This window comes from Carassius carassius, chromosome 5, assembly GCF_963082965.1.
Source record: "Carassius carassius chromosome 5, fCarCar2.1, whole genome shotgun sequence".
In the NCBI taxonomy this organism is placed as follows: domain Eukaryota; kingdom Metazoa; phylum Chordata; class Actinopteri; order Cypriniformes; family Cyprinidae; genus Carassius; species Carassius carassius.
Window position 1 is genome coordinate 31,199,485 of NC_081759.1, and position 24,078 is coordinate 31,223,562.

The window sequence follows — 24,078 nt, forward strand, 5'->3', positions numbered from 1 at the left end:
TAGTTGCATGCCATCTGCTGACACTTATTACTCACTTATTCCTTTACAAGTATGCAAGAGTTACTTTTCAAGAAAATTATAAATTACAGTGTAATTCATTATTGAACTTACTGTATGTTTACAGTTAGGATTAGGGTTACTTGCATGCAATTATGCATAATTTATTGTTATTACACTTTATTGTTATTATAGTAAGTTCATGTTACTCTCATGTTACACTGTTTAGGAAGAACACAGGAGGCACGAAGGAATGTTTAGCAGACTTTAATCAAGGAAACACTAGGAATCAGCACAACAGAGGCTTGAGTAACACACGTAGCACACAAGTAGATCCAAAAAACACAACTGAACAGACATGGGCTTATAAAGAATCAACTAATAATCATGCTAAACAAGGATAGGAACAAGACTAAATAAGGCAAAACAGGAACTGAAAAACATGACAAAACAGGTCCAATCCTGACAGTTACTGTACATGTAACAAGGACACCGTAAAATAAACTGTCACTATATATATATATATATATATATATATATATATATATATTTATATACTGAACAAAATTATAAAAGCAAAACACTTTTGTTTTTGCCCCCTTTCTTCATGAGCTATATATACAAAAGGCCTTTTTCTCTCAAATATTTTTCACAAATCTGTCTAAATTGGTGTTAGTGAGCACTTCTCTTTTGCCGAGATAATACATCCACCTCACAGGTGTGGCATATCAAGATGCTGATTAGACAGCATGATTATTGCACAGGTGTGCCTTAGGCTGGCCACAATAAAAGGTCACTCTAAAACGTGCAGTTTTACTGTACTGGGGGGGGGGTGCCGAAAACCAGTCAGCATCTGGTGTGACCACCATTTGCCTCATGCAGTGCAACACATCTCCTTAGCATAGAGTTGATCAGGTTATCGAGTGTGGTTGTTGATTGTGGCCTGTGGAATGTTTGTCCACTCCTCTTCAATGGCTGTGTGACGTTGCTGGATATTGGCAGGAACTGGAACACGCTGTCATGTTTTAAATCCATTTTAAACCATTTAACTGTGCCAGCATGTTTTGTTTAAATGCAATGTTTCAATATTCTAGAAGACCGACATGCTACCATTTCAGTCTCTTGGCTGTTGCTCTCCTTCTCCTTGCCACAGACACAATGGGAGTGGTTCAGATATTCTGTTGTGACGAAAATTCTTTGAAAATTATCACTGTGGTTTATGTAACTGTCATGTTAATGTGTTTGTTTTGCAGTCTGTCATATATCTTTATGCATGGCGGGTGAGTCTAGACAACTTTATTACTCTTGTTTTTACTCCTTTTTATCCATGTGTGATTTATTTATTTTTGCTTGCTTAATTGTTTTATTATTAATATTTTGTAGCATTCATCCAGTTTTAATTTAAGTAGCTAAAGTTTTAACATTTAATTTATCTAAACTCATCCAAAGCTGATACTGAATATTACCTGGCTACGAGTAATTGAAATATACCTTCATACAATATATAGCTAAATTTTCTTTTATTTCAGTTCATTATTAAACTCTGTGTTCTTCTGTGCCAGGCAACAGCTTTGAAGCGGAGTTTCTACAGACTCACAATGCATATCGCAAACAGCATGGAGCACCGCCCCTCATCATAAACAAAAACCTGTGCCGCACCGCACAGGCATGGGCAGAGCATCTGCTGTCAATCAGGACCCTCAAACACAGCAACAAGGACTATGGGGAAAATCTGTATTATGCTTGGAGTTCAGCCACCAAAAAACTCACAGGTTAGCTTTCTGCTCGAAAACCCAGTCGATGCAGTCAATTTCTTCTAAGAGGCAAATCAAGGACAAATGCTATCAGACATTTAATTTGATCAGTCATTTGCTCTGGTCAAAGTTGAATGAATTAAAATTAGAAGCCATTATGCAGGTGTAGGAACTTTTTAAGACATTACACTGGAGATATACATAAAGCGTTTGTGTTTTGCTTTAATAAACGTCATTTGTATTGCACACTGTGAAGAAATCCATTGTTTTAGAAGCAATTACATACCCTTGTTCTCCACTCTCTTCAGGGCATGAAGCAGTGGAAAGCTGGTACAGTGAAATTAAAGATTACAACTTCAGCAGGCCTAGATTTAGCTCTGAAACAGGTGAATCCACCTTTAAACATACTGGTGTGCCTAGAGTTTGCACTAGTCTCTTTTACAACACTGACTCCTATTGGTTTCTCCAGGTCACTTCACACAGGTGCTGTGGAAGGACACTAAGGAGGTGGGCATTGGACTGGCCACTGACGGCAACGCAACATTTGTGGTGGGTCAGTACCTCCCAGCAGGAAACATCACAAATCCTGGTTATTTTGAAAGAAATGTCTTACCGGCAGGTGCCAAAGTAGATTCAAAGTCCACTGGCACAAGTGAGTAAACTTTCAAACAAAATTTTTTGTATTGTATTTTTATTACAGTATAGTAAATATTTGATAAATCTGGAAACATTCAGCTGACAAAGTGGGGCAAGTGCATGGTGGCACTCATTCAAACAAAGCACCTTCAGTTCATCGCAGTACTGAAAAAGCACCACCAGGGGGTCGAGGAGAGCATCAAGTTCAAAGCAGCATAAAGGGTAAGTTGGGTAAGGTTATTTGTTTCATGTAAATGCTGTATAATATTTCAGCTATTTTTTTCTGGTGGGATCATCTTCTTTACACAAATACTAACATGGACTGTGGTTAAAACTGACCTTTCGTCATATTTATTTAGGCTTAATGTAAATGAAATATGATAGTCCATTCAATTTACTAATGCTTTATGGCTTCTGAAATGAAGCATGTGCACCACAATACATAAAAAAAAAAAAAAACACTCACATGACACAGGATATTAGGATGAAAAATTTTCTTTATTGTTTCAGTCAGCATGGGATGGGCTTTGTGCACTTCAAATGACTCTCTGTTTGTCTGTAACAGGCAGCAGCTTTGAAGCCGAGTTCCTGCAGACTCACAATGCATATCGCAAACAGCATGGAGCGCCGCCCCTCACCATTAACAAAAACCTGTGCCGCTCTGCACAGGAGTGGGCCGAACACCTGCTGTCAATCAGGACCCTCATGCATAGCACTGGAGATTATGGAGAGAATGTGTATTATGCTTGGAGCTCAGCTAACAAAAAACTCACAGGTCAGAATTTAGTAGCAACTATATATGTAACATTTGCTAATGTTTCACTTGCTCACTTTTCAGTCAGCCGTCTTAGATATAACCGGAACTTGGGTCATGGTCTAGTTAATTGCCATTGTTGTTTTATGAATTTATTTGCATGTTTTCAACATTTTATGTTTGTAATTTATACAGGACGTGAGGCAGTGGAAAGCTGGTACAGTGAAATTAAAGACTACAACTTCAGCAGGCCTGGATTCACCTCCCAAACAGGTAAATCCATCTGTAAACACTCTATGGTGGTTAGACATTTGCTCTAGTCTCTGTTCTGACATCTGTTGGTTCTTCCAGGTCACTTCACACAGGTGGTTTGGAAGGACACGAATGAGATGGGGGTTGGACTGGCCACTGATGGGAACACAACTTTTGTAGTCGGGCAGTACCTCCCAGCAGGAAACATCAGCAATGCTGGATATTTTGAAAGAAACGTCCTACCAGTAGGCTCCAAAGTAGACTTCAAACCCACCCCACCTGGTGAGTTTGGTATGACTATATGTGCATGGATTTAATGCTGAATAAAAAACATTTTTCTTATATTAATATATTTATAATATTCATATTTTGTACTATATATATATATATATATATATATATATATATATATATATATATATATATATATATATATATATATATATATATCATTGATTAGACACTTATTGAACAATATTGACAGTTTTAAACATATTTTTGGTGTTCAGCTGACAGAGTTGGACAAGCACTTGCAGCTCTGAGCATCAAATCAAACCAATCACCTTCATCTCCTCAAAATTCTGGACCAGCTCCACGTAAGAGTCAGTGTCCACAGAGCAGCAGTTCAGAAGGTAAGCACTCAAACAGAGACTATGGAATCTTATTTCGAGTTTTGACCATATTAGAAAAAAGCATGCTTTGATAAAACAGAATTATGATGTAAAAAAGTGATAAATATTAAGTCAAAATGTTGATAAAATGTGGAAATACAATTATGAGATTAGAAGTCATAATGATATTTTTTTTGTCATAACTTTTTAAACCTCATTACTTATTTTTTTTGTTTCACAATTTTGATTTTATCTTATAGCTTTATTATCAAAGCATGACTTTGTAAGTGGCAGAAATTGGTTTCCGAAAAAACAGAATTGCTTTTTTCATAGAGGTTGAGCAAACTACTTGAACCACATTCTGATGATCACAGCACACTCATTTTTAATATAACATTGTTCATTTTTTGTGGTTTTGCATCCATTTGACATCAACCGAATAAATGCAGAATAAGTGCTTTTTGTCAGATAAAGACATTTTTATTGGTCTCTGCCAATATGTCCTTATTCAAAAACTATTTCGGATTTTAATTAGAAGCTATAATAGTTACCAGTAATTGGTAATTTGTTTAAGAAGTTCAGCTCCCACAAAGACCGCTTTCTGGAAAAAAGCACTATTTGATGTATGGACAATATTTATTTAATAATATATATAAAAAAATAATGTAAAAAGTGAAGTAAGAAAGTCTCAAGCCTTATTTTCCACTCACAATGATTCACAGTTCTTTCTTTTCCTGTGATGAAGGTGAGAACTTGTCCCAGTTTCGTCAGTCTCTCTTTGAAGCTCAAAATGATTACAGACGACAACATGGAGCACGGCCTCTGTCACTATGCTCTGTCCTCAGTAAAGAGGCTCAGGATTGGGCAGCACATCTGATTAGCATTAATGCCCTAAAGAACAGCGGCAAAGGTTATGGAGAGACTATGTCATACAAGTGGACGTCCACCATGGTGCCTCCAACAGGTAAATTGGTTATTCATCCAAATTAGCCTACTTAATTGTAACACATTGTAATTACTATGTTCATAGAGCAACTGATACATTTTTAACTATAGGAAAAGAGGTGGCTGAATCATGGTACAAGGAAAATGTGAAGTACAACTTTGCAAACCCTGGCTTTCAGAATGGAACTGGTAGGCTTTTATGCACTCCTATCAGTTAATCAGCTGAGCTTAGAGCTTAAAACAGTCCAATCTATAAAATAAATTGGCAAATATTGAGCACATATTTAAGAAATGGTTATGTTAATTTAGATATCAAAGGCAATACAATCAAATTATAGTAAAAGTTCAATTACATTACAATCCATCACAATCTATAAATGAAAATGTGGGTCAGAAAACCAGTTTTATATGTGCATAGGTAACTTCACCCAGATGATCTGGAGGTCTACAGAGCAGGTTGGGGTCGGCCTAGCATCAGATGGAAAGGGCAAATTTATCACTGTGGCCTTTTACAAACCTCCTGGCAACATTACCAACCCTGGCTACTTCAGTGATAATGTCAAACCTGCTGGGAGGTGATCTGTTGAATAAGAAACATTAAGTAGGTCTTATGCATTTTACTAATGCAGTTTTTTTTAAATGATCCAAGATGTTATTCTTATGTTAACAGTAAGTCAATCATCAAGATATATTGCATATTCAAAAACTCACAACTGCCCCTTTGACAGTATGTTTGTTTTATTTTTCATGCTTTTTATTGCTTGGTTCTGATTCTCATTCTTTGCTGAGGTGGTATTCCTTCCTTCACTGTGACTTATAATGTATAGAAAGATGATAAATCCTAATAAAATCTCAAAATATATTTTTGACTGAATATGACATAAGACAAATGCAAATGTTCCGTCTGTGTAGTCTTTTATCTCTTCCCCAAACACACACATCCACACAGATTTCATTCCCATAAATATGCACTTCGACATATGCATCTAGATGTGAACACTTATCTTGCACAGCCACAGAGAGCTTGGGTGGGAATGCAACACTGAAACGACAAGGTGTCATGTTGCAGGAGCATCTCATCACATTGTGTTGCTGGCGAAACATGAGATGCTCTTATCTTCATTTTTCATGCCCTCCTTCATGAACACTCACCCTGAATAACATAAAGGTCCAAAACTCCTTTGATAAACTGAAAAGTATATACCTTTACCTTTACCTGGTGCTTATTGGCCAAAAAAAAAAACATGTAAAATGTTTTATCAGTAACATAAGTAGACTTTAAGATAACATTTTGATTTTAAAACTATCATAAGAGCATTGAATTTTAAAATAGAAGTATGCAAAAGAGTGTCAAGTGACAATATCCAAGGAAGGCACTGAGAATGTTTTCAGACCCATGCATTTGTTAAAAATTTTTTGACTTGAATGTGTTTTAGGTCTGTTCCAACTTCAATAGAACAAGGAAATGAACATAGAATGATCGAAAATGTTTTCTTGTGTATATGTGTATGTTGGAGAGCAAACAAAGAAAAAATTACTTTGTTTTGCGTTTCCTTGGTTATGAATGTACAATACATACAGTAGACATGTATCACTGTATGAGTCTGAATGTAGGCCTCTATGTGTGGAGAGTTTCTATAGCAGTACTGCTGTTTCTATAGAGCTGTTTATGTTGTGGCTTTGGATGTTGGAGAATGTTTTCCAGCTAGGTTAGCTTTCCTCAGAGGGTTCACCAGCAACAGGTGGGAAATGAAAACAGGGTAAAATCTTGTCAAAAAAAAAAAAAAGACCTGTAAACCAGAGTGTTTGGAAAACAAGCCTAACATATCTTATATTATGTGTCAAATTAAACTAAAGAAGGTGAAATCATAAAGTTTCAGGTCATAAGCTACAGTGAGCGTGCATGATGTCCCACTTTGCCTAAAGTTCCAATCCATCTTTTTACCTGGTTAAAAAGAGGTGTGTGTAAGTGTGTGTCTGTGTGTGTGTGTGTGTGTGTGTGTGTGCAAAGCAGCTGCTGCCAGAGTTGTTACACCTTGAGTGTTAATCAATAATGCAGTGCATAGTTTTGCCTTACATACACACGCGCACACACACACACACACACATACGCATACAGTATAGCCTCTCAAGTTCAGACTTTCCCCATCCCTGGGGCAGTACCTTATTCACACATCAGTGTCCTAGTTTCGATGAGTCTTTCAGAATACTGAGCAGAGGACATGCATTAATACAAAAAAAAAAAAAAAAAAAAACATTAATATCTTGAAAATACATTAAAAGCTTGGGGTTGGTAAGAATTGTTAATGTTTTTGAATATCTTCTGTGCTCACTAGGCTTCATTTATTTGATCAAAAACATAGTACAGTAACATTGTGAAATATTATTACAGTTTAAAACAATGGTTTTCTGTTTTAATATATTTTAATATTTAATTCATTCCTGAGATGGCAAATCTGTTTTTCTTTTTTTTTTTTGCTGTTGTCTTTTGCAGCCATTACTCCAGTCTTCAGTATCACCTAATCCTTCAGAAATCATTCTAGCTGCTCAATAAATTTTTCATTATTATTATCAAAGTTGAATATTTAAGAAAACCATTTTCTGGCTTCTTTGATGAATAGAGCAAAAAAGAAACAAAACTTTTGCAGTCAAGATGTCTTCATTGTCCATTTTGATCAATTTAATTTAATGCATGCTTGCAGAAGAAAAAAAGCATTTAATTAAAAAATAAATAAATACTGACCCCAAACTTTTGAACAGTTGGTTTGAGAGTATCATGTTTAAGAGTTGATAGAATTGCTCTTTTGCACTTGCATAGTCACATAGTCGGGACAACTATAAAACAGTATTTATGAAGGTTTAAACTATCCTCTTACATGTCATAAAATCTTGGATGCCTTGGTCTAAAACATGGTTTTGGCCTTTTTTGTGGTCTGACAAAATGCTGATAAGTAGACTTGCTTATTACAAAGTATGTTGAATGTTGTACATCAACTGCCAGCAACAACCTGTAGAATGCAACAATACATCCTGCTGTGAAAATCCATCCTGCCTTCATCATTAATCCTATTTTGTTTTTTGCTTGCTCAGCCTACGTGTGCTGCTGTCCTAGCATGCATGAACTGAATCCCATCTAAGGATGTATGACACCTGTGATACTCATAAATAATGAATCGATGCCACAAATCCTTCTTGTGCTCAGTGCTACAATTTAGGCTTTCCCAAATACTTTGCTCTATTAGAAATTTGAGAAATCTTGCATCAGCAAGAAATAATTAACTACTTAATTACTTTTGAGTAATTGTGTTTTATAGCAGGTATGTATATATTTGTGAATGTGTGTGTGTTTCTGTCTGTGCCTATATTGACAAGTTTGTGTCAAATTAAATACAATTGCTGAAATAGGGTCAAACATATTCATTTCAAAGCCACAGGGTACTATAACTTTTTTCTCATGCTGATATTTCTATAACTATTTCTATAACTATATTTTCTCATGCTCATTCAGTAGTTATTTTCATCAACAGCTATGGTTCATTATCAGAATGGGTCAACTATTTTACTGTTATTCAGAAAATATGCATGTACATATTTTTTGTGAGCTCTCTTTGAAAAGACACACACATCTTAATGTTGAGATGTGGGCTACAGTTGCTTGCACTGGGCTTACAGGGAAAAAAAGGTGAGAGTCAAGAAGATAACCCCTGACTTAATTTCAGAAGGCAACACTGTCACACTCTCATGGCATATTTCTTACTATTTTACATTTTTGCAAATCTGTGGGTAATTTAGGGTTCCTGTGAACTAAGCTTTAAAGGTGGACATTCAGGCTTACGTTTTTTTTTTCTCATTAATTCGAGAGGCATGAGGTAAACATGAATTGTAAATATAAAGGTATTTAGAGTCCTGGACATAGAATGACTCCTCCATGACTTTCAACTGTGTGCATGACTCAGAATTTAAATTAAAATTTAATTTAATTTATGCATTTAGCAGACGCATTTATCCAAAGCGACTTAAAGTGCATTCAGGCTATCATTTTTTACCTATCATTATAAAATGTACACTGTATATCACACTAAAATAAAAAATAAAAAAAATCTATAAAATCAAGCATAAAAATAGTTATTTCCATGACCAAGCCCAACAATATGCACTACTATATAACAGTCTAACATATAACAGGAAAATGGACCCTTTTGGTTTCTATGTCAGCCACGGATGATAAATAAGTAGCATACTTTGATTTTTCACATTTGAGTTTTTCAAGTGCATGTCTTTACAAGCAACTCCCCCAGCCATATCACTGATGCTTTACATGCACATTTCAAAACCCAGCAAATGTAGCTTCCTTCGATTAATTATATTTTTATATTTGCCATTTGAGCTGGCATGCCTGAAATTAAAAATAAGCAAATATCAAATTGATTAAAATTTTAAATATTGTTTTTTTAATAATATGGTTGTTCTGAACAGCAATGCAAAATAAATCGTCAAAAAATTGTATAAAATAATATCTGCCACGTTACCTAAGTATGCATGTAATCAATGTTCAAATGCTTTCACTTTATGGTAATTTATTTGAAATTTAAATACTGTCAAGCGCTAGAAACTCCTGTGCAGAAGTTAACAAAAAAATTCAATTTAATGTACCAACACAATTATACTCAACAAGTTCAAACATAACATGCACTGTTTGTTGAAGGTGGTGCTTGGCAACATGATTCTCGATGAGAAAACAGTGAGGTCTGTTCAATAATAAAAGCCGTTATGTGCGTATCTGGTTACCAATACAAAACGGCTTCTGTGGGGCGCTGTAACCATTGACAACATCCGATCAAAGGCAAACGCGTCATGAGAGCGCGTGCACCTCAACCAATCCTAAGCGGACATAGAATGATTGACGTCTCGTTCATCCACCTGTGTTTGAATGCGAAGGCTGGCATTATTTAAAACTGGGAACCGTTGCCGTGTGCTGCAGTTTAGTCGAATCGCGGTGGAAGAGAGTTCACCGTATTTGTGTTTAGAACAAGTGTTTTATTTCCCCCGTAACAATTCAACATGAGGGAAATTGTTCACCTGCAAGCTGGTCAGTGTGGAAACCAAATCGGTGCCAAAGTGAGTTTTAAGGGTAACGTTATTGATTACGATATAATCCCCCCAAAAAAAGCCTGGTCGCGACGCGGGGGCATAGTTTGTGTATTGTGTTGTTATTATATTTAAATAACCAATTTCCGTTCAGTAATTTTATTAACATGATCTTTTTCTTTTAACATTTTAGTAAATGTAACTAACGATCTGACTCATTGTAGGTGTAACGTTAGATAGTTGGGTTTTATTCTTCTGTAAACTTGTTTACACTAACCTAGCGAGTTGCCATGACAACAGTGCAAAAGAGGACGTTATTTAAACGTTTTTTTTATTTTTATATTTTCGATATTACTTTTACACAAAGTGATAAATTTACTTAATTAACTCCTTTTCCTTCAGTTTTGGGAGGTGATTAGTGATGAGCACGGAATTGACCCGACGGGAACTTACCATGGAGACAGTGATCTGCAGTTGGAGCGGATTAATGTTTACTACAACGAAGCCACTGGTCAGTTTTCAATTGCGATATATAAAACACAAATAACTTGGAAATAATAATAATAAAAAAAAAAGTTTGTAATTTTTTTTTCTCTGTAACAGGTGGAAAGTATGTACCCCGTGCTGTTCTTGTGGACCTGGAGCCTGGAACCATGGATTCAGTGAGATCTGGACCATTTGGGCAGATCTTCCGACCAGATAATTTTGTCTTTGGTAAGTCTGGAATAATATGTAATTTAACTGAATAATAAATTCTAGAGCAATATGAGCCTGGTATGATCGGGGTTTCTTGAATCATAGGCCAGAGTGGTGCTGGAAACAACTGGGCCAAGGGTCACTACACAGAGGGCGCTGAGCTTGTAGACTCCGTCCTCGATGTGGTCCGTAAGGAAGCAGAAAGCTGTGATTGCCTTCAAGGCTTCCAGCTCACACATTCCCTTGGAGGCGGCACTGGGTCAGGCATGGGCACGCTCCTCATCAGTAAAATCCGTGAGGAGTACCCAGACCGCATCATGAACACCTTCAGCGTGGTGCCCTCACCCAAAGTCTCAGACACCGTTGTGGAGCCTTATAATGCCACGCTGTCTGTCCATCAACTGGTGGAGAACACAGATGAAACTTATTGCATCGACAATGAGGCGCTGTATGACATCTGTTTCCGTACACTCAAACTCACTACTCCCACCTACGGTGATCTCAACCACCTTGTGTCTGCCACGATGAGCGGGGTCACCACCTGTCTGCGCTTCCCTGGTCAGCTCAACGCTGATCTGCGCAAACTGGCTGTCAACATGGTACCTTTCCCCCGTCTGCATTTCTTCATGCCGGGCTTCGCCCCTCTCACCAGCAGGGGGAGCCAGCAATACCGGGCTCTTACGGTGCCCGAGCTCACCCAGCAGATGTTTGATGCCAAGAACATGATGGCTGCTTGTGACCCCCGCCACGGCCGCTATCTCACCGTTGCTGCTGTTTTCCGAGGCCGCATGTCCATGAAGGAAGTGGATGAGCAGATGCTGAATGTCCAAAACAAGAACAGCAGCTATTTTGTGGAATGGATCCCCAATAATGTCAAGACCGCTGTGTGTGACATCCCACCTCGAGGTCTCAAAATGGCAGCCACGTTCATTGGCAACAGCACTGCCATTCAGGAGCTGTTCAAGCGCATCTCCGAGCAGTTCACTGCTATGTTCAGGCGCAAGGCCTTCTTGCATTGGTACACAGGTGAGGGGATGGATGAGATGGAGTTCACAGAGGCTGAGAGCAACATGAATGACTTGGTGTCTGAGTACCAGCAGTACCAAGATGCCACTGCCGAAGAGGAGGGAGAATTTGAAGAAGAGGGAGAGGAGGAGCTGGCATAAAAGGGTTGAATGCTAAAGTTTTTGTTCACTGTTCTGTTCAGTTTCCTTGTTCTTTGTTTTGTCTTTCTGTTCTCTTACTTTCACAAGCAGCTAAAAGCTCTCAATGTAAACAAATGTGTAATTAAAGCTCTAAATTTGACCGCATTCTTTTGGGTGTCTTGTCTTTGGCTTCTTTTCCTTGTATTATACCATTTGTTCGTTGTATAGCAATACAAAAAATTTGTAAGATTACATTTCTTTAAAAATGAAAAACATCCCATTTTAATACTTAAATCAGTGTGCAGATCATTAAATGTGCCAACCTGCATTCAAAATGTGATTTCACACACAGATACAACACTGGTAGATTTCAAAGTGCTTTTTAAAGGTCCTAGTTAAGAAAATGCACTCTCAAAATCCCCCTCAAATTTAATGAAATGTAGCATTGGTCATTTTGTCTTGTGTTAAAGTCTAGAAAATGTATAATAATCTACAACGTGTATATATATAGAAATGTATTTTTAAGGTCAAAACGCAGTAAGTCAAGAATATTAAATCATTGTATAAACGTATTATAGCCTGTTATAGAGAAATCCTTATCAAATATTGAGATTATAACCTTTTTTTATGTATATTGTCTTGTTAAAAAGTCTATAAAATGAATAATAATCTACATGGTATATTATCTATAACACAGAAGCTAGTTAAGGAATCTTTAGAGAAGTATTTCTAAGGTCAATACGCAGTAAGTCAAGAATATTAAATGACATATATAAACGTATAAATATACGTATAAACTTATTATAGCCTGTTATAATAACATCCATATCCTTTTGGCAGATGCTTTTATCCTGAATGAATTATATTACAGTCAAGAATTTTTGTTTTCTTCTTTTTTTCCGCTTCATTTTCTGGGAGTCAAACCCCATGACCTTTGCATTGCTAGTGTCATGCTTTGCTGGACCTTCAAAGATGAATATGAAAAGTTTCAGTCTGCTATTAGAAATAGTTAATTAACGGAATTTTTTTTAATGTTTTGATTACTGCTGGTATTTAAATTTTTAGCTAAATGTAAAATACCACTGTTATTTTTGTGTCGATTTTCTGTTCTCGCCGGCAGATGGCGATAGAAAGTTACTAAAAAGATCGATCATGAGGTATAACTAATTCCAATTCAAATCCTCTGGTCTTTTAAACTATGATTGGTGACGAGATGTTCTGTCTTTAAACTGGAAAGGTATGTGAACCAGATTTACACAGTTTATTCAGTTTAGTATGTTACACATGTAAAAGAGAAAATAACTTATGAAACCACATAAAATTTTGCACAAGAGTGTTGTCACTCTGCTGAGTCTTCCACACCTTTCTTAATCTCGATTTGTTGAGCTTTGCTAAAATATACAAAATGTAATCAAAGCAGATCTAATTATTAACTTGAAGCTCCTTTAACGCAACAAAGATTACATTAATTAACGTGACACAACAATCTGGCCCAATTTCATGGAACATTGAAGGAAGAAAGCTCCTAGTTGAATTGCTTTCAGTCAACACCGGAGGAGAAGGGGGAAGGAACATTAATTGAGTCAACTAGCTGTGTTGTGAGTTTAAGATCGCAGATGAGGGCTTCATTTATTGAGTAATGGTGTCTTAAGTTTGTAGTGTTTAGATGCTTCCAGTCACCATTGGTATTGCCTTTCTCTAATCAGTTTCCTGTAGATTGACAAGTGTCATACTTCTGTCTACAGACTAGCTTTAATGCTCTAAATTTATTATATTTGGGGATGGACAGTTTATCAGTAGGCCACCATATCAGTTATTGGCCTGTATTGGATATTTAATTTAGTTTGGATATTTTACATTTAGATTACATTTGTTGTAATTTAACACTAAGTTTAACACATTAAGTTAATCTATAAAAACACTAATGCAATGTATTGAATATACGTTTTTATACTGTACATCATAATGTTGTGATGCCTAAAATTCTATTAAATTGATTGAACAGTTTTACAATTAATGAAATAATTTATCACACAAATAGTTTTTTTTATATATCCACCATTCATCAGTGCTAAGCTATAACATGATCAACTTACAGAATTTTAACATTGGTGCATCCCATTTTATTTATACTTTTTTAAAAATTTTTATTTTATGGCAAATGTTTGACAAAATTTTGTGAACTTGTACTAAATAGTGAAATCCAGCATGTATTGCTGTACATTTATTAATAGTAAAATGAAATAATAAGAAAAAACATAAAACAATTTTATTATCTTGAATTTTTTTATATTTTTGAATTTTGATACAATACTGTTATTTTCATCTGGAGTATATAGAAGTATATAGAAGTACAGTAGCATGGTAAAGTACCACAGAAGTTTCTTGTAAATTCTATTTTAGAGTCTCTGTAATCCATATCTTGGATTACATAGAAAGAGGTAATACAAGTAAAATACAATAAAATTAAATAATTCAAAAGCATAGAGCAAAAGGCAAGACTTTCATACCATAAAAAAATGAAGAATTGGTTTTGTAAAAGGTTCGAAACAGATTGTAGTCTGATACTGTGAGCACCAGCTCATGTGAGAGCCGCTAATGTGATCTTTTGTTGTCTCAGCTTTCACAACCTAATGCATGCATATTATTCCTTTTAATTGGTTTTTGTGATTTTATACCTCATCCATATGGCACTGGAAAAAGCTTCTGTCTGAGCAACATAAATCCTCTGTTTTAGCACTGCTATGTACACAATGTTGATGAAGCTCTCTAAACAGATGATGGATTGCTCTTTAACAGCCAAAGCAACTTCACTGTCACTGCCACTGAAAAGAGAGATGCGGGGAGAGAGAGAGATAGTATGTGCTATGAGATGCAGAGCGTGGCGGCAGCAAGAGGTGTGAAACATAAATTAGGATGGTTTTAGGCTGCACAGATGGGCCTCTGCCACTCTATATACTGCATACAAATGCTTAGAGCCTGAGGAGCACCTCTTCATACAAACAGATTGAATGGGCCACCCGTATAAGCCAGTCCACAATGACTGTGACTGTACATGAGGACACAGACTGTTGAAAGGATAAATTTAATGAATGTGTGCTTTATGACTCTCACAAATTTAATTAATTTTTTTGCATAGTCTTTTTTTACCTTCTGAAATTTCTTCTTGTCTTTTTTGGCTTTTGACAAGGCCTTTTTAGAAACCCCATCCAAAAGCTATTAGAGCCATATGTGCTAAGTTTATCAAGTAAAATTGATCTGGCAGAGAATAAATATGAATAATGAAATCTAGGAATGACAAATAAGAAGCAAGTTGAGCTGCAGACATTTGATAAAGTTATTATACACTCAGAAATAAAGGTACAAAAGCTGTCACTGGGGCTAGTACCTTTTAGGTACTAATATGTACTCTTGAGGTACTAATATGTACCATTAAGGTACTAATATTGACCTTTTAGGTACAAAGGTGAAACTTTTGAAAAGGTACCGCCCCAGTGACAGTTTTTGAACCTTAATTTCTGAGAGTGTTTATGTATGTCAAAATGAAAACAATTATAAGTCGCCTACTTCATTATAAATACAGCTCATTCAATACAAGTACTGCATTCTTGGTAGTGTGTCTTTTTTTTAAAGTTCATCAAAGTTGTCCTAAGACAAGAATGCTCTTTGGGTTTAGGTTTTAGGACAACTTTGATGAAAGGTTTTGATCCACTTCAAATGTTGACTAATATAAATTTAGTTTATACTGTACACTACTGTTCAAATGTTTGGGGTTCTGTAAGATAAGAAGTCTCTTAAGATGTAGTCACATTTACTGTTTGGTGAAACAAAATGCAGTAATTTCAGTAGGAATCTACGCAATCAGGAGTGTCGCAAGAGAGCAAAAAAGCTCCCTTATGATTGCACTTGTGTTGGTTGGTTGGTTTACTGTGCTGACCATCAGAAATCTGCTTGTTTTAAAAGTGACATCTGTGTGAGCAGGGCTACACAAATCATTATAATATGCTGATTTGGTGCTCAAGTAATATTCCTTATAAGCAATGCTGAAAACTGCCCATAAGGCCTATAAATTGTAAAAGTTCAAGGCCTTTTTAAACTTTGTAAAATTCTAAGCTTTCAACACAATATTAAAAGTTTGCTTTGAAAAGCTTTGCTTGTTAAATGAATTTCTCTGAATTTTGGTTCATTTTAAATTACATTCAAATCTGAAATGCAATTCTGCATCCCGTTTGCTACCTCATTTCCAATACAATTTAAGTCCATGAATGGAAGTAGAACTCACAAAGAAATTCTAAATTCAATTCCAAGTGTGGCACGACCATGCGTCACAGGCCTCCAAATACTCCCCATACCAAGCTGCTTTGAAAAATATCACATTGCCCTACTTGCTTTGTTCTTGACAGTTCACTTTGACGTGAGGAAATTGGCCAAGCGGCACTTCTCCCCTATTTTTTCCCTCTCTCCAGTCGCTCTCCTCCTCGCCCGAGGCGCGTGTGTGTGGTTGTCAACACGCGTGTCTATGTGCGGAGCTGATGGCTTCCGTCGTGCAGGGTGCCACACATGCAAAAGGGGTCCTGTCACTCACTCAGAGCGGCCATATGTGTGCCTGCGTGAGCTCAATGCCAGCGGCAGAGGCTCCCGCCAGAAGACATTAGGGGAGCAGTGGGGCGTCATTACTCAGACACCATGATTGATTAACCGTGAATCAGGAGCACCAGGGCCCCTTGAAAGCCCAATGCTGATGGGAGGAGGGAGCCCCCTGCAGATGTGGGGGTGTAATTGCATCAAGGCTTGGCAGGAGGAAAAGTAGGCAGGGGAGACAAACACACAGTTGAGTGCCCTCATTAGTGAGGGAATGAGATCAGTGTTTCTCCTGATGGAGCCGGTCGGGTATGTGGCAGCGATCGTTTAAATATAGCTATTAGATGGCTGAGCTGAATCTTGGGAATCTTGGCGCTGCAAACACATGAAATTAAATAAGCAAATAGCAACTGAGGCCTTTGGAAAAAAAAAAACATAATTATTTCATGTGTATCTACATTTAGGTTCAGATTCACGAGGTGTTGCAGTGAGCAGCAGAGCTGATCAGAAACTGCTGAAGAATAAGGACATTTTCTCTTTTTTTTCTCCTCTAACACTCTGATCCTTAGCGGTAGGGAAGCTCGGATGAGATGATGATCCCTTAATGGCCCCCTGCCCTTCCGCTCCCTCTTCTCCATGTCCCGGAGCCATGCAGCGCATTTGTGTGCTGTGGAGGGGTGACTAATGAAATCCAGTGAGAGGCAGCCAGCCCTGGGAATCCGACACTAATGTTTTGTTTGGTATTAAGATGCGCAAAGGCAACTCAAACTCCCACTGACTTGGACGCGAAAACATTTGGAATGGGCTCATCAATCAAGCCCCTCCACGCTGGAACTGTCTAATCCTGGGGTGCGTCACGCGCCGTGGTGACACATCGAACACGGCGCACACACATTAAATGTCATTCACACATGTATGAATTTAAAGTTAAAAAAGTGTCTTACAAACTGACATTAGTGGAAAAGTCTTTGGGTGCTTGGATTTTCCCTCTGGAATTTTCCCTCTGAATATTCATTCAGTGAGCGAGTGAAGAAAACAGGGCATTTTAGCAATGACTCATCTAGACACCTTTGATTGGTCATTGCTTTCATAAGCTCAACAGCATCTTGTGTGATTGGTTAATGCGCATTGCTGTAAACACTCATCTGTATCTGGCTCAGCGCCAGCCAACGAACGCAGATTTGAATTTAGCAGCTGATGAAGCGCTGAATGTTCTTGCTGGTGTGATTGTTTCAAATATAGAAAATATTATTCGGTTATTTTTGTCCTTTGGGAGCTGCATTCAAAATCAACTTAGCTCAAAAATCTGAGGGGGCACGAATGGGAATGGCCCCTCTGACTGGGGAAACCACTCATTTTACCGCTCCAAAAGCAGCATCTAGTGGCAAAGAATTAATTTTCTTGTGGGCGGACAATATGCTAATGTTTCATGTTGATGTCAACATTAAAACGTCTTGGGATTCGTTTTAAAAACGACTGGTTTCAGTGATTCAGAGTCGACTCTTTCTTTTGAGAGACAATAACTTTATAGCTATACGGTGCACTTTCAGATTTAAAACTTTGCAGGATGTTTTCATTCATTTAGAGCTGTGTTACACACTGCATGAAAGGTAATTTTCAAAAATCTATAATTAATAGAACTGTACATTTTAAATAATTTAACTGCATTTGACCTAGTTTACATTTATTGGTCTGAAACCATCTTATTATTTGTCTGTAAAATCTTTACTTAAAGGGTTAGTTCACCCAAAAATTAAAATTATGTAATTAATGACTCACCCTCATGTTGTTCCAAACCCGTAAGACCTCCGTTCATCTTCGGAACACAGTTTAAGATATTTTAGATTTAGTCTGAGAGCTTTCTGTCCGTCCATTGAAAATCTGTGTACGGTATACTGTCCATGGTTAGAAAGGTAATAAAAACATCATCAAAGTACTCCATGTGACATCAGAGGGTCAGTTAGAATTTGTTGAAGCATCGAAAATACATTTTGGAACGACATGGACAATATTGTACTATAAAGTACTACAATGTATTATATACTGGTTGTATATAGAGTTTGATACTCTAAATTGTACACTATATATTATGTTGTGTAAAAAAGGTGTGTGGGGGGGGTATTCTTTCCTTTGCATCTATATTGTACAGTTTTCCTATTTGGAAATGGATTAATGTTTGTGGAATTCCTCAAACCAATCAGTCTCTCAACGGTTAGTGAGCGAGGGCTGGTGCGTCAGTCAGCTGAGATTAGGGCCCATGATGACAGAGATTTAGGTAGACTGGAGCACACACTGTCACACCTCTCTGTGGTGAGCTTTAATCAGAAGAGTACACATCACTAATGCCATACATTGATTGATGAGTGAACGTTCTCTGGGGGCTTTTCCTCCTGATTGTGACTCGCAATACAAAACCAACTTTGTTTTTTCGCAATCTAGTCCACTTTCTTTCACAATATGAAGTAACGAGGACATGATTACAGTGAAATTCCGGTTCACATTTTTTAAAAAGCAAACTGGTAGGGGACTTCTTTGGGAGATTTGTTGGTGTGTCTTGCTTAAGACGGTATCTGAATGTCTGAACAGGCCTAAGTGGAGCACGACTCTGTCTCTGCTGGATTGTAGGCTTGTAGGTCACGACTGAAGTTACTAATGCTGTAGCTATATGAAATGTGCAAGTTCATTATAAATCAGTGGATCATTTTTTCATACCACAACCTCATCATTTATTTGCTATTTTTTTTATAAATCTGTCTGATCTATCTCATCATTCCCTAATAAATTCATTTGAAAAACAAAAGTAGATGCTTAATGGATCTAAATGGCAGATACGACTTTGAGGTTGCATGATTTTAACCACCAGGAGGCAGCGGCAGGCAACCACTGGAGAAGATTGAGACACACTCAGCTTTTGTTGTAAATTAGCAGGTACTAAACACACCTGGAAAATGATCCGTTTCACTATAGGGTGGCCATTTTATAGCAGGGGGAAATTTGTATTTCTGCAGTCCAAGAATACTCAATTGCAAAAAACACATGAACGCATATCAATTAGTTCAACAGCTTGTAGAAATGATAACTGTTAGGGAAACCATACTATTCATTGTTTTCATCTAAGTCTGAGGTGTCTGATTTCTCATCTTTACTGCCTTCAGACTGTCCAGGGAGACTGAGAGCCTCACTGGCAAAAACAGAATAATGAAAAGGTGGGATTTTGGGACATTTGACTTCAGTGGCAGCCTTTAAGATATTGCACCAAAGAAATGTCAGACCAGATCTTATCAGTGTGGTGATAAGAGGACAGCGCCCCCTAGGTGGCACTTTTTACTGAAGGTCAGAACGGGGTCAGGGTGGCAAGGCAAAGGGAGATCCAGGTTCAGGACTGGCCACCCACTGTGTACTATCCAGTTCCCGTTGAGAGATGGGAATAGAGGAGACACAGAAGGGAGAGAAAGAGTTGGAGTGTGAAGGGGAGAGCAGACAAATCTGAAATCATGGAGCTTCTCTGTCCTGTATCCATCCACAGCACTTTATCTCTCTCCCTTGTCTCTCTCTCTCCCACGCTGATTATTTCCTGGTCTGAAGCCCCTGTGGTTTTCCAAATGATTTTAAAATGGATTTCATTTCCTGTTGGGGGGAAGGGGGGTAGCGATAGTAGTAGGACAAACCCGAATGCTACTTGTGTGGGAGAGAGATGAGGAAGGGAGATGGAGAGGAGAGGATCTGAGAGAAATAGAGAGAGAGGGGGCTTCTTTTTGCTGGATATGAGGTTTTAAGTTGTGCCCTCAGGCCTCAACACCACGCAGCATTCAGTTACAATGCTCATTTCCTCTCACAGACCCTGGAAGACTTCTCTTATTTGGCACCATTCTTATTTCTTCCTTATTTTGCCTTTTTTGAAGAAGAAGAAACAATAATTGCCAGGTTTAATATTGCTCTGCTGCTTTTAGTTTGTAAAATCACTTCACACAGTTCACCCAAAAAAGATAAGGCTGTCTTCATTTATTCACCCTCATGTCATTCCAAAACTGTATTACTTACATTGTTTTGTTTCGATTTTTTTTTGCATTAAAAATAATTTTTTTACAGTGTTTTTTCCTCCCCAAAAAAAACAAAAGATGTTAATTCTGCATTCTTAAAAATATCTGTTCTGTTCTGCCGAGGAAGGTTTGAAATGAATAATTTATGAATGTATTTTCATTTTTTGGTTGATTTATCCCTTTAATTATCCCTGTATTTTGTGAATCACCATGAATGCACCTTTTCCCACTTCTCTCTCTATGTATTGCTTTCAATTCTTTCTCCCACAAGGCCCGGGGAATCGGCATGACATAAGCGCCTTCCTCTCGAGGCGGAGGTCGGAAGACAGAAGGAGAGGAGGAAGGAGGAAAAGAGAGACGGGGCTCGATAAGCACCACTATCAGAACGCACCCAAACACAGCGTCCGGCTGTTCTCCCTTCTGCAGGCAGAGGAAAACAGATACCCTTAGCAGGTTTGGGCACTTTTCCATGCTGTCTCTTCCCTCTTTTGTCACCCATTTCAATAGGTAGGGCTCAAAGAGGATGTCTGTTAGGATGTTCGTGACAAAGAATAAATACAGCAATTGTCTTCTGCACAAGAGGTTTTATCGTGTGTGTGAAACTCTCCAGAGTAAGCTGAGGGAATAAAGGCTTGTTCAGTGTATGTTGTTGGCTGTTTTAGACAAGTAGAAACAATTCAAGAAAGAAATTTAAAAAACAAGCATGTGAGCAAATGCACGTGTCATTACTTATTTCACTCACATCTTTCTTTAGCTTATCCTATATCCGCTCATCCTGTATCCCCCACTGAGCCATCACTTTCCTGATCTCTCCATCTCTCCTAATGAGCAGACACTCTTCTTGACCTGTGCCGCCATCTACTAATGTCTTAAATCTAATTACCATCGGTTTGTCACAGTTTATGCAGATGGAGCTCACTCATTCCCCTCAGGTTGAATATAGCACCTCTCACAAACTAGTGTGAAACCAGGTTTAAAATGTTCCACCACAGAGTGGATGCAAAACAAAAATGAGTTGTCTTAAGACGCATGTATTGACATGATAAAGAGATTTAAAAAGTAAATGTGTTAGGGATAGCTCACCCAAAAAAGGAAATTCTGTCATCATTTAAACTCCCTCGAATCATTCTATACAAGAATATTTCTTTTTCATCTTTCTTCTACGTAATAACCAGGATTGTTTAGTTTTTTTTTTATATTTATGTCCAAAACAGTTTTGGTTAGCATCAACTTCCACTTTATGGACCAAAATGGATACCTTTCTCAAAATGTCTTTTTTTTTTTTTATGTTCTTCTAATAAAAAGAAAGCTATGCAGATTTGGAACGTAATGAGGGTCAGTAAATGATGACAGAATTGGCATTTTTGGATGAACTGTCACTTGTTGCTCATGTTGCACCACATTTCATTTTAGGCATTTTTACAGTGTTGCACATTTTAACCAATCACACGCAATTCTGTTGAGCTTAGGAATTCAATGACCGATCAGAGGCGTTCAGATGAGTCATCGCCAAAACTCATCAATTTTGAGTGCGTGCTGTATTCCGTGAAATTCTCTCATCATAAACAACAAAGTGCAGATGCATGTACTGTACAATGTAAGTAAAGATTCATTTCAGAGTGTATATAGCTTCAGTGACTATAATGAACGTTGGTTCACCCTCCGCCTATGCCTACAATGCTCTAAATGAAGAACCCTGGCATTAATTATTGTTTCAGATTTGACAGTGCGACTGATTGTGGGTTAGTCAACCTGGGAAATTTCCCTCTGCGATGGCCAAAATCTTGATTTGAAACAGAATGTACAGCATCTAACACCCATAGCTGTAACACGGGAAGTAAGGCCACCCTAAAAGTGCCTCTCAAAGAATAACCAGGAGGGCTGTGCACTGGCCAGATATTCTTATATGTGGACTTAGGACTTATGTTGATAGAAGGAAACCCAATCGAGCATCATACAGAAGTGGAGAGAGAGAGAGATATAGCAAGAGCTAGAGAGAGAGATTGCTCATGTGTGACCTTGACCACCAGCATAAACAGTAGCATCCTGTGAAACCGGATTGCATTCACAAACCGGATTGCATCAGTGGTCAGCAGGTAACCAACAGGAGGTTCTTAGTTCAGCTTTGTTTATGAAAAATTAAGGGAAAGCAACACCTTTGCTCTCTTGCGATCTATGCCTTATGTCCACTCCTTATCAACAGAGATAATGAACAAGTGTGTGTGTGTGTGTGTGTGTGTGTGTGAGTGAGAGGAACACAAGCTGTTTGTCATTAATTAAAGGAATATTCCGGGTTCAGTCAACACTACTCATTTCCACTTGACCCTCCTTTTCCTTTTAAAGTTAAAACCTGGGTTACATTGGAAGTCAATAGTGCCAATCTGTACATTTTAAAATGCTCACTGTTTTAATCGTACAGCCACCACAAGACATATATTATATATTTCTAGCATTGCAACATCGCTTACTAACCTTTTCTTTGTAATTACATGTTAAATTTTAAATCTTTTTTTTAAATGACACCATAACCCTATGTAACTCTAAAATATCTATAAAACATGTTAACAGAAGACTAAATTTAGGTTAAGCTTCACATTTCTGCCTTTAAGTCATCCAAAAATTTGCCATCATTGTAACCCTGGTATTTATTTCTTTAAAGGTAATCAACATTATACAATGGCGTTGACTAATCTTAACTTATATATGATCCGGTATATTCCTGTAAGTGCAAAGACTAATGCCAAACCCCAAGAATGAATCTACTGTAGGTGCTCGTTCCTTCGGTTTCCTCAAGGTGGAGCAGGGCTTTGGAAAGGAGAATCTTCAAATGCACAAAGAACTCAGTCAGTTAGTAAGAGGTTTCTGGGATGGATGAAGCCTGTTTGGGGGTGGGGGGGTGTGAGTGGAGGGAGGGATGGGCTTGGCCTTGGCTGCGCTCGGCAGGGTTTGATCAGCCTGGCTCAGGGCTGATCACACTCGCGTTGATTAACAAGCTGCGCAAACACACTGGGCATGATTGAGCTGCCCGGGTAAAGAAAATAACCGGCAATCTACGAGAAGCCCAGGACACACATGCCTTTCACTCGTCTCTCCTCAACCCCAAACAGCCTCATACATACATGCACACATCAGAAACAGCTCGCTCCTTGCTTTAGTTCCTCTCGTCAGAAATCTTTCTGTCCTTCCCAATCATTTTTCACCCCCACTGTTTTGCTTTGCTTAAATATGCAGTGCACAAAGTGCTGAGGTAATCACATACTCTCCATAGTCTATCATATGGCTATTCATAGTGGTGCTCCCTCATGACTTTTTTTTCTCAACTTTGTTGACTGTAACTTAGCTTGTCTAAAGCTCACTGATCACTCTGGGGCAGCAATCTGTGGACATACACCCACACGCACACTAGATTTCTATTTAAGCATTGTGTTTAGGTACTTGTGGGGGGTTAAAAAAAGAGGGCGCACCTCCGCCCCCTCACTCTCCTTCACACACACACTTACCCTCCTGCTTTTGCAAACTGCAAATGAAACCAGATGGACTCATTTATTGCCAATTAGCTCCAACGCTGTAAGAGAAGCC

The 24,078-nt window shown here is 37.9% G+C and overlaps 2 protein-coding genes across 2 annotated transcripts; both read left to right on the forward strand.

Moving 5' to 3' along the window:
- The first annotated feature begins 1,131 nt into the window (after nucleotides 1–1,131).
- glipr2 (GLI pathogenesis-related 2) lies at nucleotides 1,132–5,845 on the forward strand. Its single transcript, XM_059550598.1, has 12 exons — nucleotides 1,132–1,277; nucleotides 1,560–1,769; nucleotides 2,060–2,137; nucleotides 2,221–2,403; nucleotides 2,487–2,609; nucleotides 2,953–3,162; nucleotides 3,337–3,414; nucleotides 3,493–3,675; nucleotides 3,903–4,025; nucleotides 4,750–4,968; nucleotides 5,061–5,138; nucleotides 5,368–5,845. Exons 1-12 carry the CDS (start codon nucleotides 1,271–1,273, stop codon nucleotides 5,526–5,528), a joined length of 1,653 nt encoding a protein of 550 aa, XP_059406581.1. The 5' UTR covers nucleotides 1,132–1,270; the 3' UTR covers nucleotides 5,529–5,845.
- A 4,044-nt stretch (nucleotides 5,846–9,889) lies between these two features.
- LOC132141249 (tubulin beta-4B chain) lies at nucleotides 9,890–12,043 on the forward strand. The gene is made up of 4 exons (XM_059550599.1): nucleotides 9,890–10,067; nucleotides 10,440–10,548; nucleotides 10,641–10,751; nucleotides 10,839–12,043. Exons 1-4 carry the CDS (start codon nucleotides 10,011–10,013, stop codon nucleotides 11,897–11,899), a joined length of 1,338 nt encoding a protein of 445 aa, XP_059406582.1. The 5' UTR covers nucleotides 9,890–10,010; the 3' UTR covers nucleotides 11,900–12,043.
- Nucleotides 12,044–24,078: the final 12,035 nt, after the last annotated feature.

Excerpts from the sequence above, each read along its gene's own strand:
- LOC132141249 (XM_059550599.1), top strand. The coding sequence starts at position 10,011 with ATGAGGGAAATTGTTCACCTGCAAGCTGGTCAGTGTGGAAACCAAATC. Across the intron at positions 10,068-10,439 it reads GAAACCAAATCGGTGCCAAA|TTTTGGGAGGTGATTAGTGA; the intron begins GTGAGTTTTAAG and ends CTTTTCCTTCAG. Across the intron at positions 10,549-10,640 it reads TTACTACAACGAAGCCACTG|GTGGAAAGTATGTACCCCGT; the intron begins GTCAGTTTTCAA and ends TCTCTGTAACAG.
- glipr2 (XM_059550598.1), top strand. Across the intron at positions 1,770-2,059 it reads AGCCACCAAAAAACTCACAG|GGCATGAAGCAGTGGAAAGC; the intron begins GTTAGCTTTCTG and ends CACTCTCTTCAG. Across the intron at positions 4,969-5,060 it reads CACCATGGTGCCTCCAACAG|GAAAAGAGGTGGCTGAATCA; the intron begins GTAAATTGGTTA and ends TTTTAACTATAG.